The sequence below is a fragment of the Lepeophtheirus salmonis genome, chromosome 8, assembly GCF_016086655.4.
Source record: "Lepeophtheirus salmonis chromosome 8, UVic_Lsal_1.4, whole genome shotgun sequence".
Lineage (NCBI taxonomy): Eukaryota > Metazoa > Arthropoda > Copepoda > Siphonostomatoida > Caligidae > Lepeophtheirus > Lepeophtheirus salmonis.
Genome location: NC_052138.2, coordinates 32,631,462 through 32,647,270, shown reverse-complemented (window position 1 = coordinate 32,647,270; position 15,809 = coordinate 32,631,462). Strand labels below are relative to the sequence as shown.

The 15,809-nt window shown below is 32.5% G+C and overlaps 2 protein-coding genes across 2 annotated transcripts; both read left to right on the top strand.

Annotated features, from left to right (window-relative positions):
• TSG101 (tumor susceptibility gene 101) lies at positions 1–2,234 on the top strand. The gene is made up of 2 exons (XM_040717897.2): positions 1–597; positions 739–2,234. Exons 1-2 carry the CDS (start codon positions 303–305, stop codon positions 1,431–1,433), a joined length of 990 nt encoding a protein of 329 aa, XP_040573831.1. The 5' UTR covers positions 1–302; the 3' UTR covers positions 1,434–2,234.
• A 9,054-nt stretch (positions 2,235–11,288) lies between these two features.
• On the top strand, positions 11,289–12,621 carry LOC121123334 (solute carrier family 35 member G1). The gene has a single exon (XM_040718452.2). The coding sequence runs from the start codon at positions 11,345–11,347 to the stop codon at positions 12,389–12,391; it is 1,047 nt and encodes a 348-aa protein (XP_040574386.1). The 5' UTR covers positions 11,289–11,344; the 3' UTR covers positions 12,392–12,621.
• The last annotated feature ends 3,188 nt before the right edge of the window (positions 12,622–15,809 follow it).

Sequence of the window (15,809 nt, the reverse complement as noted above, 5' to 3'; positions counted from 1 at the left end):
GGTGATCTCTATCTAGCTAGCTCTCTATGGGCTGTGAATGATTAAAGTCTAGCTAGTATGACGTCAGAATGTAAGAAACGCAGCGCACAGCTTCGGGCTGCTCGTACTCCGTCTACATGTATAACTCAGTTACTTAAAAGTTAAAGCTCTTCTCTAGCAGCTAAAGCTAGAGGAATATAATTAAAAGGAGAAGGAAAAAAAGGACTGAATTTCTATTTAATGTTAACGTCAAGAATTATTATTTAACGACGTAGGGGTGGACGTCTTACTTACTCTTCTTAGTGTTGAAGTGTTGACTCATCATGTCATCCGTGATCATTCAGAACCTCATAAGCTCCGTGAGCTACAGGAATCCACGTCAAACCAAATCTGACATCATGGGTGCCCTCAATAATTATCGATCCCTCAATGCACGAACGGATTACTTTTCATTCAACGACGGAGTTCGGAAGAAACTCTTAGTTTTAGGAGGAACGATCCCTGTGAACTATCGAGGTGGCTCGTACAACATCCCCGTGTCATTTTGGTTGTTGGACACTCACCCTGTCAACGCCCCAATCTGCTATGTCTCTCCCACTGCCAACATGAGCATCAAGAGTGAGTTCCATGAGCATAGGCGTAGATATAGGATATGTATCCTGTATTGAGATCAAAAGCCCTAATTTGTCCACAAATATCCGCCAGACTAATAGTAAATCACATGTAATATTAATACTCCTTTATTTTTCCTCATTTCAGTATCCAGGAATGTTGATAGTAGCGGAAAAATTTACCTTCCGTACCTCCACGAATGGAATAAAAACAGATCCGACCTTCTGTCTCTTATTCAAATATGTATTGCTGTATTCAGCGAACAATCCCCTGTGTATACCAAGAGTGTTACTACACCCTATCTCGAACCTACCAGATTCCCTAGCATCTCTAGTTCAGTTACTTCTCAGCATCTTAAAACTTCATTGCTCACTGCGGTACAAGATAAACTTCGGAAGGCACTTAGGGAAGAATTTGAAATTAAGGGGTGCGAATTACAGAGTCTAAGGAAAATGAGAGATGATTTAAACGCAGGAAAGGTGCAGATTGATGGAGCGATAGCAGAGAGTAAGCAGAGATCCAATGTTTTGGATGAAAACATTGAGAGCTTGAAGAAGAAATTGGAAGAATTGGAAAATGCGAATTCAAAATTGGAAAAGTCACAGAATAATGATCTAGATGATGCCGTTGTTGGAACAGCACCTTTATATAATCAACTTTTTACGACCTTTGCAAAAGAGGCATCCATTGATGATACAATTTATTACCTAGGGGAAGGGCTAAGGAGAGGTGTCATTGACTGTGATAGTTTTTTAAAAAATGTACGGAGACTCTCTAGACAGCAGTTTGAATTAAGGTCGCTCATGATTAAATGTCGAGAAAAAGCAGGACTAAGAATATAATCTTTACCCCATGTTCTGGCCCTTAACTAAAATCAAGATTTATCAATTATTTTCATTATTATTACATGCGATTAATAAACAAAGTACGATCGTTTCCTATTAAATTTCAAGAAAGCATTTTCTTTAATAATTTTTTTACTTTTTAAGTATTTTTTTTTTTTTTTTTTTTTTTGGGCTTTGTCGCTACACAAAATTTCAGGTTATGTTAAAAAGAAATAGATACATTCTTGGCTAAAAAAATTAAATTTTGCTCGTAATGTAAGTCATACTTGGTGTGTATTATATTTTTATCATATTCATAAACTTGTTTGCTCTAATCAATATTTCATGATGTATGATCGACCTTACAAATATATATATATATATACAAATTATGAAGAGTATGATGGATTTGTTCTATTTTGATGAAACTAACTATAACTAAACTTTGTTTGAAAGTCACTCAAGTTTTCGGTGGAATCTTTTTTATGACGCAATGGAACTGCCATTTTCTAGTTCCAATATCTATTTATGGGTCAGTACCTCCTTACCACTATAGTATCGGTATACCAACAACACAGAATATCCAGTATGATTATTAATTTGATTATTTTAATCAAACAACTCATTGATATGAGTTAATTTAGCACTTTATTCTGTTTGAGTTTTGAATTGACGTTGTCAATGATTATTCTATAAATTGATAAAGTTAGCTTAATTTTATTGAGTTAATTTATGCAATGAATACTAGAACAACAAGATTGTTATGATATTATTGATTTATGTAAAGATTGATTAATATATTGAAGCCTATCGACGTCATTCTGTTTTCCTTTTTTTTCCCCACTTGAGTCATAGATCCTTCTTTTTATATTATGGTGTATGCTATATACATGTTGCGATGTCTGTACAAGTAACAACTGGTATAAGTATATTGTACAAGTTGTCATTTCTTCGTCTTAAAGTACATTATTTAATTACAACATTGGTAATTTTAATCACCAACTATTAGTTGATACTATAGTTTAATTTTTATATATTAAATTACTTGGTTATTATGTATTTATGAGTAATATAACTGTGGTTAAAGGTGACCATTCTAATTTTTAAGGAACGAGAATGTTTTTTTCACTGTTTAATAGATTTCAAGGTGACACCTTAATCGTATTTGAGCTCCTGATGATTTTGTTAATGTTGTTTGCTATAATGCATTTTTTCTTAGGCATACCGTAGTTTACTAAATAACCCATGCTTTAACATAAATTTGAGATAGTAATTTATTTTGGCTCTCCATAACAATTTTAAATTGCCCATATAGGGAGTTCGACCCCCTCCTTTGTTAGATATTTAAAGTCAGCCTCGTCGAATCAAGAATAGTTGAATACTACTTCAATGTAAGTAAAAATTGTATATTGTCAGGGAATAGGCTGCAGGGGCTGAAGCTTCCCCCCAAATTAAGGAATTTTTGCTTTTAATAGAAACTTTAATATTTCTAATTTAATTTTTGAGATTTTTTTCCAAAAAAATTAATTTTTTATGAGTGGCTGTGGATTTTTGAATTATTGTTCTAAATTTTTTATATTATGTGCAAAATTCCCATCAGAGTGGGCATTGTACAAATTGCCCAGGGAATCTATAAAATTTCCAATAGAGCGGTGAATGGTCATTTTAACTTCATTTACATTTTCAGGCGAAATGATGGTGGGTAATTGATTATTAAATAATTTGATACCCTGGTATATTTTCATTGAAATAGATATAGTGTTAACATAATCAATTTATTGTATAATAGGAAATTGTCACAAGAGACTCAATTCTATATTGCAAGATATAACTCGGTCAACAGGTTGTGCAGGTGGACAGCTGGTCCCTAAGAGGGATCAAGATTGTTTAAAAAACAGTTTAAAATTTTATATCAAGTCAACTAAAAAAGTATACTATTAATTTTATTTCTAAATTTGTTTGTTCTCAAAAATTATCTCAAATTATCAAGGAAAAACAAATACATATACCATAAATTATACCCTAATTTTGGAGCCAGTGTATGACATATTACCCGTAGTATTTTGGTTTCATATAACAGATACAATGTTGTTTCTTTTTCTTCTTATAATTACTTAAAAACATGATAGTTCCATCGAGGTCTAGTATAAATTAGACCACTTGGATGTCGATCATCCATGGAATATTCAATTATCCTCATCCTATGTACTGTAAATAACTCATTTAAAGTTATTCCTCTCATTTTTTGGTTATACAAGTTGCGCACAATATATTATAAGTATACTTTAAACACTTATAGTTTTTAGTGTAGTTCATAAGCAAAATTTAGATACATTTTTTCTTGGTTATTCTTTGAAAGTATGCATATTATACGATATCTGTGGTATGTAATGAGTTTTTCATTCATAACTTTGGTCAAAAATAATTGATTAAATTAAAATTTGTAATTTAAAAAAATGAAAAGAAGCTTCTTTTAATTTGTAGTTTGACATTTTAAAATGTTAAACACAATATACTGCCCTTATTTTATTCTGATATATTCTGTATATAATAAAAGAAAAAATGAATCTTTAGGGAAAATGAAAAATACCGTCTTTTATCTAGGTATCTAGAGGGCCATCATTAGGGTAACAGTTTTTTTTTGAGTGCTTACGTTTTGCCTTTAATATCTTGAAGCTTGTTAATGTTGACTGAGTATTCAAAGTCCTCTCATTTTTTAAGAACTTACAATAAACTTCAAATTAATTTATTAATAATATATAATTATTAGTAGTATGATACTTTAATTCTATTGGTCACCCCAAAAGTTATTCTCTAATATTGGCCTTCTCATTTTCACAAACAGTGTGCAAAATAGACTATTTCTATTTAATGGAGGTTTTCGAGAATTTTTGTTCTTATAATGTAACAGAGTTGAAATTGCATCGTTTGTTAATAGTCACCGTCCTTCTAATCGTCGTCGACGACGACGAAACATATTCTCTTCAAAGTGTGCCTAACACAAGTTTTTTTTATTAAAGTAAATATTAAATTTAACAGAAATCCTTAGGTGATAAAGTCTGGAATGATCCGTAGGAGTTCGAATTTTGTCTTTCTGAAAGGAAAAGTAGAAATATGCCTCATCAGGCCCTTTGGAACCTTTTTTATTGCTCGTATCGTTTTTTGTTGAGTCTTTAGGTCGACTTTTGGTGGAGTATCGGGCAAGGAGACAAAGTAGAATTATGAATCGACCTTAGTCTCTGTATACACCATACAATTCCCAATTTAAAATGGGAACAGTCAAATTCAAAATGACAATTGCCGAATTCAAAGTGGTAATAGCCAAATGAGACTGTTAAATTCAAAATGAGAATATTCAAACTTATATTAATGGTAGTTAAAAAATAGCTGTATATATATGTATAATGTTAAGAGTAATAGGGTATATATATCAGAGGTTAGACTAGGCCATTTAATTATAACATAAAAAGTATATTAATTCTTGAATATTATATAATCTGTATATATATATGCAGTATTTCCAGAATAATACACGCTTCGTATAATTACTAAAACCATAAGTTGTATTCTCGAGTATGAGGAGTAGTTCTCAGATCCAATAATATCCCGTTCAATGCATTTATCCAATTTTCCTCATTCTCCGAAAGATGAGCCCTCAAAGGTTCCTTCAACGTCCTGTGTGCTCTTTCCACCAAACCATTGGATTGCGGATGATATGGTGTGGTATATTTATTTTCTATTCCCAAATTACTACACATGTACCTCCATACTTCAAAGATAAATTGTCTTCCCAAGTCTGATGTCATAATAGACTGGACACCAAAACGGGACACCTACTCTACTTGAAATGTATCCGTAATCACTGGAGCAGTCGAAAGAGGCGCTGCTTCTAGCCATCTAGTCCTTCTATCAATTATAGTTATTTCTTGTTCATTTCAGACTGAGAAGCAATCATGATGTCGTCGATAAAGGCAAAAAGATAGTCCAATCGTCCAAACAAGGAATCCACCAATCTTTGGAAAGTATTGTAGGCGTTGCATAGTCTCAAGGGCATTCTTGTGAATTCATAAAGCCCTGACCACGTCGTTATTGCAGTTTTCTTCCAGTCTTCGCTTGAGATTGGTGCCTGATAGCACGCTTTAAATCCATTTCAGTAAAGAATTTACAACCTCCGATATTTCTTATAAAATCATGAATATGAGGCATCGGGTAACGGTCTGGAAAGGTTAGGGTGTTCAACTGCTAGTAGTCACCAACCATACGCCATGAACAATCCTGCTTTAGTACCAAGTGAATTGGGGAAAACCAATTCGATTTTGACTTGCTTATAATTCCAGCCGACAATAGTTTAGAAACTTCTTTCCTCACTATAGTCTCTTTTTCAGGTGTTAGACGGCGAGTACGTGAAAAACAGAAATTACCCGCTGATAAAATTTCGTGCTGAACTGCATGATGGAATTCTTCTTCCGACTGAGGAGTGGGATATGGAGCTAGCATTTTCCTGGCAATGTTGTACCTTTCTTCGATCAACAAAGGAGTAAATTCGTTCTGTTGCAGTAAACCTAGTTCCTTGTTTACGGACAGTTTAAAATGGCTCAAGAAATAGGCACCAACGACACTGTACTCAATATCCAACACGACAAACTCTCACCGGACCTTGCCCTCGGGGTCGAACTCGACCCATAATTTCCTAGAACCATGAGTTTTCACAGTAGTTAAATTTGCGGGAACGAGCTTGGGGATGATTGATTAAGTCTCCCGGAGAAGAGGCTCCTCAGAATGATGGATCGCTGGGATCCGGTATCGACGGGGAACTTAATCCCATTACTATAAATAAATTAAAGGATATTTCTAAAAGGGGAGTCCATGCAAGGTGAATTTATGTTTAACGTCGGGATGAGGACCCGACCATTGCTTACTTTTTTTTGAAGTGATGAGCTTTGGACAGATTTTAGGAGTTGCACACTTAGTGGCCTTTCCCCCCCCATTTCCTGTGGTGGAAGCATTCCTTTTTCTTCTTAATTGGGCCTTATGGGGCATTAAGTTCTGCATAGCATAAATCACTCCTGTGCCTTCAACCATAATTGTTTGATATTTGACGTTCCTAATGAAATCTGTCAAGGGAACATTTGAACATTAATTCCTAGCCAGGCTCACAATTTCATCAATAGTGTGGATATGTGGCGCTTATATGAGCTGGTAGAGCCTTTCAATTTTATCCCGGGTGGCCATTTTGCCATCATCCAAGACTTTTGCACTCAAATCGGAGTAATGGGCTGTGCTTAATATGTCTTCGCTCTCATCATCAAAAGGGTCCAGGACTTAGACATCGATGGCACACAATAAATGATGATACTTCTTTAATTCTTCCTTTATTTGGTATAATTGAAACCGGGCTTCGATGCGACGGAATCAAGCTCTAGATTTGGTCGGCCAAATCCAGAATAATACATCCTTTTTATAACTACTAAAAAATAAGATATATTGTCGATTTAACGTAAGCGACTGAGACAGTTTATACAAAAAATAATAGATTAAGGGATACTCTAGTGAAGATCGTGGAATCAACTTATAGAGCTCAACGCCACATATATATATATATATATAATAGAGTTTGTGTGTGTGTCTTTTGTGGGTGCCCACCCCGTTAGAAGACTGAAATTTGGCATGGATACCACTTTTGAACCTGTTCAGGCTAAGAAGAGGCTGCTGATATTCGGGGGAGAGGGTCATATAATAGGGAATTTATCTGTACCCAAAACACAACAATTATTTTTGGGATCTCAAGGGGACTAGATAAAGGGGTTAAGTAATTAACTAAAAATTGAATGGCGTCTACAAAACAAGTATACGAAGAAGGACATTTTCTAAAGGTATTCAAAATCTAAAAGGTTACGGGCAAAAAAAAGAAATGAGTGAAAATTGCTGTTTCGTTTTTGTTTTTTTTGCTTTTTTTGAGGTACCAGATGAAGGGTAACTGTTTTTGATGGCAAATAATGAAAAATTAGTAGGTCATTACCAACACCTAATCACATCTCATGATAATTTTAAATTTGGTCAACTTTAAAAAATAACGAATACTCTAAGGTCCCGTTATCTTGGCCAATGCTCTTCAATGTATATATTTTGAGGGGTTGGAGTTTAACATATTCTTGGTAAATCTTTTTTTCACGTGAACCTTTATAATTGACCATATATTTTAAATTGGATTGAGCATATCAATCTAATTACATCTTCCACTTTCGAGTGAAAAGGAGGATTATCGATTACAAATCCAAGATGTTCACCATAATTTCTCATCATTGGGATTGGATTGTTACAGAGGTGGGCATAAGTATTTACAAGACACTTAAAAGTTCCATAATTTTATATATTTCTTTATTGAGTATAGTTTTTATTCAATAATAATTTGCAGTAGCCATTTCTGGACATTTTTTACTCGATTTGGCTAAAGGACTCTAGGCAAAGAGTGGACAATCAAAGCAAGGAAGGTAGGACTTAGTAGTTCTCAATGCTGATTGGCTTAAAATTAGAACGTGCTATATGTTCCTCCAGCTAGACACGCAGTCAGTGGGTGTGGGGGAGCGTGTCTCCCCTAGTGAAAAGAGAAGAATAAGGGCGACTACGTTAGGAACATTTCTTCCATGTGTTTTAGATTGAATTGTTTATTTTTCCCTTTACCGCTCCTTCCCTAGAGTCCTTTAGATGTGGCCACCATATGCTTCAATAACAGAGTCAACAACAATCATTAAAAAAGCACACTTTAAAGATCTACATATAAAACAATACTAGTGTCAATATTTCTGCCCACCTCTGTATATATCAAAGAAGTTATAGGGCAGAAAAATGTGGACTCGAGAGATGTATTTAGAAATGGCTACATCAATAATTTTTTATTTTCAATAATAGACAAAAAATAATGTTAACAAAACATGCGGACAACGTTTTTGTAAAACTTTTTAAAATCAATGTGGCCACCTTCATTATCAATCACAGCATTTACCAGTTGCCTGAAGGCCATTCAGGAGTTTATGAGAAACTCATCGGAAAAGTTATCCCACAGTGACTTCAGTGAGTCCACATTTGGGTGTGATGTACTGAAGGTTTCCCTCTCCAATGTGTCCCATATAAAAAAGTCCAGTGGGTTCAAATCTGGTGAAGAAGGGGGTCATATCTCTTTGAATAGAGTCATGTTATCTATGCAGAATTTTTGCAACTTGATGGACGTGCTAGAGGGAGCTCTGTCCTGAGTCCACATGTATTTACACTACAGGTAGTTGGTTTTCAGCCATGGCATGATGTTATACTTAAGCACTTTATAGTAGCCCTCCCCGCCAATTTTCTGTCCAAATTTGAAAAGGAACGGAGGCATTTTCTTTCCATCAGAGGCCACAACTCCAAGAATAATTGTTTTGGCCGGATATTTGTTGTGGTAAACCCCTTGGACCTCTTTTTTGTGTCTGCAAGCCAGCGGTTGTTCCGGTGGTTATAGAATTGCTCAACTGTGAAAATCTTCTTGCCCGATAAAATTTTCAAAATTGACTCATTTACCATTTGAGAATTTTCTTGCAGCTCTCGAGCCTACTGGCTTTCATATCCTCTGTCAGAAGGTAGTTTGGGGTCCTTGTGAAAGAAACTAATCCCAAGTTGTGCTTTATATCCCTCCTGATAGTCCTATGAGCCACAAAGAAGTCGTTGGCGAGGCAATTCATCCACTTAGTGGGATCCTCCTCTATATTATTCTTCAAAATTTTGTTACCCTTCTTAAAATTATGCCCTCCACTTCCTGACATCCTCGAGAGGTCTTCTCCAATTTTCCCCATCTTGGCCAACTTAAAAACCAGGCTCCTAGAACACTTAACAGCGTCCATAATCTTCATCACATCAACTTCAACACCTAGGAGATCTGAGATGTGGTGCCCTTTTGCTTGTGTCTCGCTTATGATGATGAAATGACTATATGATTATGAGAGTTTGTTTATGAAAAAAGAACAGCCAAAACCGAATATCAAAAAATAATCACTAAATATTTTCATAGTAATGAGAAAATTAACATTATTTAATAGTCCACGTTTTGCTGCCCTACACTGTACTCCTATTTATTTTTTTAATTTGACTCATTTTGAATTTAATTGTTTCCATTTTGAGATGGATTATTCCATTCTTTTAAATATCTTTTTATTTAGATAGCAAATAATATAAATGAATTATCTAAAATTTTCTGGTGATGATGCATATGTCTAATATATAATTAAACATTATAATTCAAAATTTCTTCATCAAATCAAGGCTTACAAACATAGTTAATCATAAATCCAAAATAAAAAAATTAGTATCTCAACAACAAAATTTGAATTAAATATTAACTGAATAAAAAAAAGCCAATAGGACATATATCCATTTTCATATCAATTCCAGTCAGCATCGAAATAAATAAACAACAAAAAAGCCACTCAACTCACTAAAATATAAATATGTATTGGTAAGAGCAAAATTGTATTTAAGCTGACAACTAGTTCATTTCTTCTAGCTCTTTCTAAAAAGTTTTAGTTTCTTCCGCAATGTCCAAAAATGTCTAGATGAGTGATGCAGGATATCTAATAGTACCTGATTCCCAGTTATAACACCTTCCATCGTCTTAGGCATCTTTAATTCGAACACTCCGTACCTTGCTACCACCGATATTAAAATTATACGGGTATCCTCTGCAAATATACGTTCTTCTCTAGTTATGTTTTTTGCTAGGTACACCATAACATCAAATAAAAAATTCTCTATCGATTTAGTTTTAGGCATATGATCTTTATTTTTTGATGACACGTGGAACAGAATTATGACCGTAATTATATCAACATTATTGTTCTTCAGACATCTCAGATTGAAACTAATAAAAAATATCAGAATAAAAATGAGGACATTCCAAAAAAGCGTGTTTAATGTTGTTGAAAAATTTACCACAATCTTTACGTGGAGTGCTGCAAAACATAATTCTTGGGGCTATTTGAAATTGAGCTGAGAATTTTCTTCCATTTTGAACTGACTATTTCCATTTTGAATTCGACACTTTCCCTTTTGATTGGACTATTCTCCTTTTGATTTGGAAGTGGTATAGACTATCCGGCATCCTCATTAATTTTAATATTTCCACTAAACATCTCATTGATGTGAGTTGATTTATCGCTTTATCCTGCTTGAGGTTTGAATTAACATTGTTACAGATTATTCTTTCAATTGATAATGTTGAGTTTATTTATATGTGAAGATTGATTAAATGACAAATCTTGGAGCTTGTTAATGTTGATTGTGTGTTCAAACTATTAATCTCTATGAGGTATGTTGATAATATTTTGTTCTAATTTAATACATAGCTTAAGATGTCCAACGCTTTGAAAAAAAAATTGTATTTTACATCTTGTGATTGTTATAGATGAAAAAAAAAGAATATGTGTATAAACTAATGATACTATGAGAAAACATGACTTTGTATGAGGTTTTCTTTTTACTTTAAAATTTTTTTAAATGTGATATTTATTACCTCAATTAATATGATTTATAACACAATGGTAATATTTTTTAAGTTGTTTTATTAAAAGTTGTAAGTAATTGAAAAATCCTTGAATTACCTCCTGTACTTGTCTTGCTATGGCATTGCTCGCAATAATACGTCAGAGGCTATACTTGACTCATAAAAAAACGTTCATACTTCATTCATCTTATTTGTTATGTCAAATAAATGCCAGCCCAAATAAATTCATAGAAGAGAAAGCTATAGTCTCTTGAGGAGCATTGATAATGTATTTCAAATCTAGCATAAAATACGCGTGATTATATATGTATTTTTTTTTTCAAAGTGTTATAAAATCTTTGTATTTTATTTTCCACTCTTTAGTTTGAATAATGAAATTGATTTCTGAAGAAATAATACTCAAATGGATTTTACGGCCAAGCTTAAACATGTTCCTTTCATCGGATATCTGCTTATTTTATTTAATTCTACTCTTGTGATGATTGTATCATTTATCGTGAAAATACTTGATGCAGTAGATCCCTTCATCATAGCTTTAATCAGGAGCTCAGTCATATTTTTATTGGCATCAGTGAGGTGTCTCATGAAACGACTCAATCCATTTCCAGCCAAAAATATTACATTACAATTGTTTTTCCGTGGATTTCTAGGATCATTCGGATTACTCGGAAAATTTTATGCCCTCAGACACATGGCTCTTGGTGACTCTACAATTATTTTTACTTCAGTTCCACTTTTTGAAACTTTTTTTGCAAGGATATTTCTCAAAGAGCCCTGTGGTCCGTTTGAAATTTTGCTCCTTACTGTTTGTTTACTAGGAATTATACTAGTTATTCGTCCAGATTCTATTTTTGGAGTTGAAGACTCTCTTGTTCTAAGTGAGCAAAGTGTACATTACAACTCACCACTTGGAATTGTGGCCGCACTTGTTAGTGTCTTTGGACAATCTACATCTGGAGTTTTGAATCGATCATTAAAAGATGTTCCTGTTAATATAATTACATGGTGGAGTGGAATGTGTATCAGCATTTCAGCTGCCATTGCATGTGTGATTTTTGATGTAGACTGGGTTTCTTCCTTTACACCAAAGCTTGGATGGTCTATTTTTATCGGAATGATTAGTTACGTTGCAGTCTGTACAAACTCTCTCATTTATAGATTTGAAGAAGCGGGTATATCATCTCTTTTACGAAAAGTTACTGATGTACTCTTAGGATATGGAGTACAAGTAATATATTTTGGAGATCTTCCTTCAATAACAACAAGTTTAGGAGTTATGATCATTGTAGTCTCCGTTATTTTTTCGGGATTTCGGAAAATTGTTTCCAACAAAATGTTGTTCAACTTTAAAGTACGAAGATTCCTTTTTTGTATTATTGAAACGTCAGAAGAAGTGAAAAAACAGTCTCAAATCGAAGAAGGACAAAAAGACGAAACGACCTCAAGCTGAATAAATCACCTAGTTGTTATCATGTTTTTTTTTTTTTTTTTTTTTTGACTTCACAAAATGCATTTACCATGTTTTTATAGTATTTATTATGAGTCTTGAAATGGGCAAGACAGTGAGTGAGTTCACTTAATCTTGTTTTAAAGAAAATTATTTAATATAAACATTGAACAAACAGACGATACATTCTTCAAATTGAAATATAATACTACAACTTCGTAGAATTTAGAAAATATGTGTTAGATAAGAAACAGTTTCGCATTTTAATTATACGTTCGAGTATGCCTGAAACAAGCCATAGATTAATATTTTCACCAACAACTTAAAAATTTTTATTAAGAAAGTATTGACACAAAGTCCAAGAAAAGTATTTCCTAGAGTGTAATAAAATACATATACAATCTTTTGTAGAAAAATGGGTATAAGCAAATTCTATATCAATGTGTTGCTAACTGTATTGAATACTTATTATATAAAGCTTACTTTTTCGATAATGACATAAATTCCATCATTATTATTGATCACGTATTTTTTTTTTAATATAATTAATTGATTTCTTATCTGAATAAACATTTTTTTTTTTGATAAATGGAGATAGAACTATTGATGAATACTTTTTAATTTCTCAATTTGATAAAATATTCTTTCTGAATTATTAAATAATTTGTAGGTATTTAAAAATGAAAAGTATGCATTACGATATTTTAGTTATATTGCAAGTGCCTAATTGATTATACAATAGCTATGTGTTAATACATTGATATCTATAATCAATTAACGAGATTTCCAATATTAGATGTTTCTGACTCCAAACTACAACGAAGGCTGAATAATTAATATTTAGATATAAACAATGATTAAATTATTATAATATTTGTAATTATTAGGCACGTTGTTACCTTTAATGTACCATGCAACCTTGTCTTAATAAGAAACAGAAAAGAGGCCTCAAATCAGTTGGTAGATAGATCCCATTCTTCCCACCTATGAAATTATTATGTGATAGTTGTTATGAATTGTTAACAGCTTAACAATTAGAGCTCATTCGAATTCAACCAATCAACAATCAGAAAAATGACGAAAAAAGGAAGCAGAAAAAACAACAACTGCCAATAAAATACAATGTAAACATTGTGTCTGTAGTCAAGGGCGCAACTACTTACATTCTTAAGATTACGCAATTTCAGGCATGCAACACAAATGCATAAAAAATGGACTACACGACAGGAGAAACCATGGCCTCCCAACTTTTGTAAGATTTTCAGCAGCAAAAAAAGAACATCTTTGCCAAAAAATATTGAATATGGAGTATCAGAGACAGAAATATATAATTTTACTCGAATTTTTTTATTTTATTTAGATAGTGACTTTCAAAAATAGAAAGGAAGGCCTATTGAAAAAAGAAATATATATATTTTCCCCGGGATATGACTTTTGTGAAGTAAATAAAAGTACTACACTCTAAAAAAATGTAAACAAACTTGATATCGACACACTCTAACCAAAGTACTCAATAAAACTTAACGTTTCTAAAGAAAATCAGGAAAAGGTACTTATCTTATTTTTTTATTTATTTTATGCATAACCACTTTTTGCACACCCATGAATAATAACTTTAAAAAACAAAACAATTTTATATCAATAACTAGCGGTAATACCCGGCAGTGCCCGGAGTAATTAGGCATCAACTAATTAACAAATTTTGCTTAAATAATATAGAAGATAACTGAACAAGAAATCCTCAGTGTTACTCCACGTTTTTAATGAGCTCAATGACACGTAACTACTCAATATTTGTATCAATTCATATTTGTTCTGTCCCAAGAATTAAAAAATACTAATAAGAGTTTGAGAAAAAAACTTAAATATATTATGAGGACTAATGAGTACTTTAGTCTTTTTAGTGCTCACTAATAAAAACAAACAGAATTCGTATGAAAATACCAGCGTTAATATTTTATTCAAATCTTAACATATACTGAAAATGCACATAGCAGACCAATAACAAAAACAGACAGAAATCGGTCTCTTTGTATACATACACACGCCTGCAAGATTTCATTAATACGACTACATTAATATTTATCAACCATTGATTGATGAATTCTATAGTCAGCCCTGTTCTTCTTTGATTTCGCATTGTATCACGTCGTTATCCTTATTGTTTTACGCAACCTTTCCTCCAAAAAGAAACAAAAAAAAAATCCCAAAATGATCTGGTAGTTAGCCACATTAGTCAATCATACCAACCGCTATTTATATCTTATATATTTGCAGACTATCACTGTCATATTATTTTTTCACTATTTTTAAAATAAATTACACATTATTACAATCTACATAGTTATATTATTCGATACTCTCTAATAATATTGCCTTGTAATATTTGATTAAAAGAGTAGTTATAATTAGTTATTATATTATTTTTATAAAGAAATAGCCAAAAAAAATTCATAGAAATAATAAAATGGCCAATATATATATATCATATAAACAATGAGGGATCAACAAGAAATTGTATTCCTGTTCTCTTGGAAACGGAGCGTAATTATAGAATAACTTTGTATATTTATCAAAAAGAATATGAAATAGCCATGACGTATCAAGGGAGAAGAGGGAATCGACAGGTGACAACAAAATACCTAGGGTATTTTTGTGTTAGCTAGGTAACGCCGTGGTATACATACATTCAGTCAATCCATCATTTTTTGGGATTTGAAATATCATCCTAAAATGGAAGAATTGCTTAAAATACCCCTTGACATGATATAAAATTATAACTACGACAAATTTTATAGCTTTATAATTGTACAAAGATCATTTGAGCTGACCAACGGGAATTTCTCATCAGAAACGATATTTTTCATTCCAACAGTTTGTGTGATTGGAGCTTGTGTTTTTCCAGATAGTGTTAGAACTCATTGACTATACCTTTTTATTACCATTTATTAATTATTTCATCATTATAATTCATTTTTCTTCTTCTCCTAGCTACATATATAATTAATCTGAGCGAGATACATCCGTACAGTTCGAATCGATCATATAAAAACGTAAAAAGGTGTGTCATATGTCATCCTGCAAAAATTATCCCTACAAAATTAGTGGTGACGTCAAATGAGAACAAAATTTTAAAAAAATTCAGAAAATGACAAATAATTAAATTAAACATCAATTTTTATGAGTCAAAATTATATACCAACGAATTTCCAGACAAATTTCTGTAAAATTTATTTTTTCTACGAATCGAATATTCCATTTAAAATCCATTTTTTTGCTCCCAAAAAAAAATTAAACTGCAATTTACATGGTTGTCCTTTTTGATTTTGAATAAATTTAGAAAATGTATTTATTTGTATAGTTGTTGATTTAAACACCAATCCCTTTTTAATTATAACTCAATCCCCGATCTACTCTCCTT

What these genes read in the sequence shown, in the direction of transcription:
- TSG101 (XM_040717897.2), top strand. Translation starts at nt 303, where the DNA reads ATGTCATCCGTGATCATTCAGAACCTCATAAGCTCCGTGAGCTACAGG. An exon ending in TGCCAACATGAGCATCAAGA is followed by an intron (nt 598 to 738) that starts GTGAGTTCCATG and finishes TCCTCATTTCAG; the next exon opens with TATCCAGGAATGTTGATAGT.
- LOC121123334 (XM_040718452.2), top strand. Translation starts at nt 11,345, where the DNA reads ATGGATTTTACGGCCAAGCTTAAACATGTTCCTTTCATCGGATATCTG.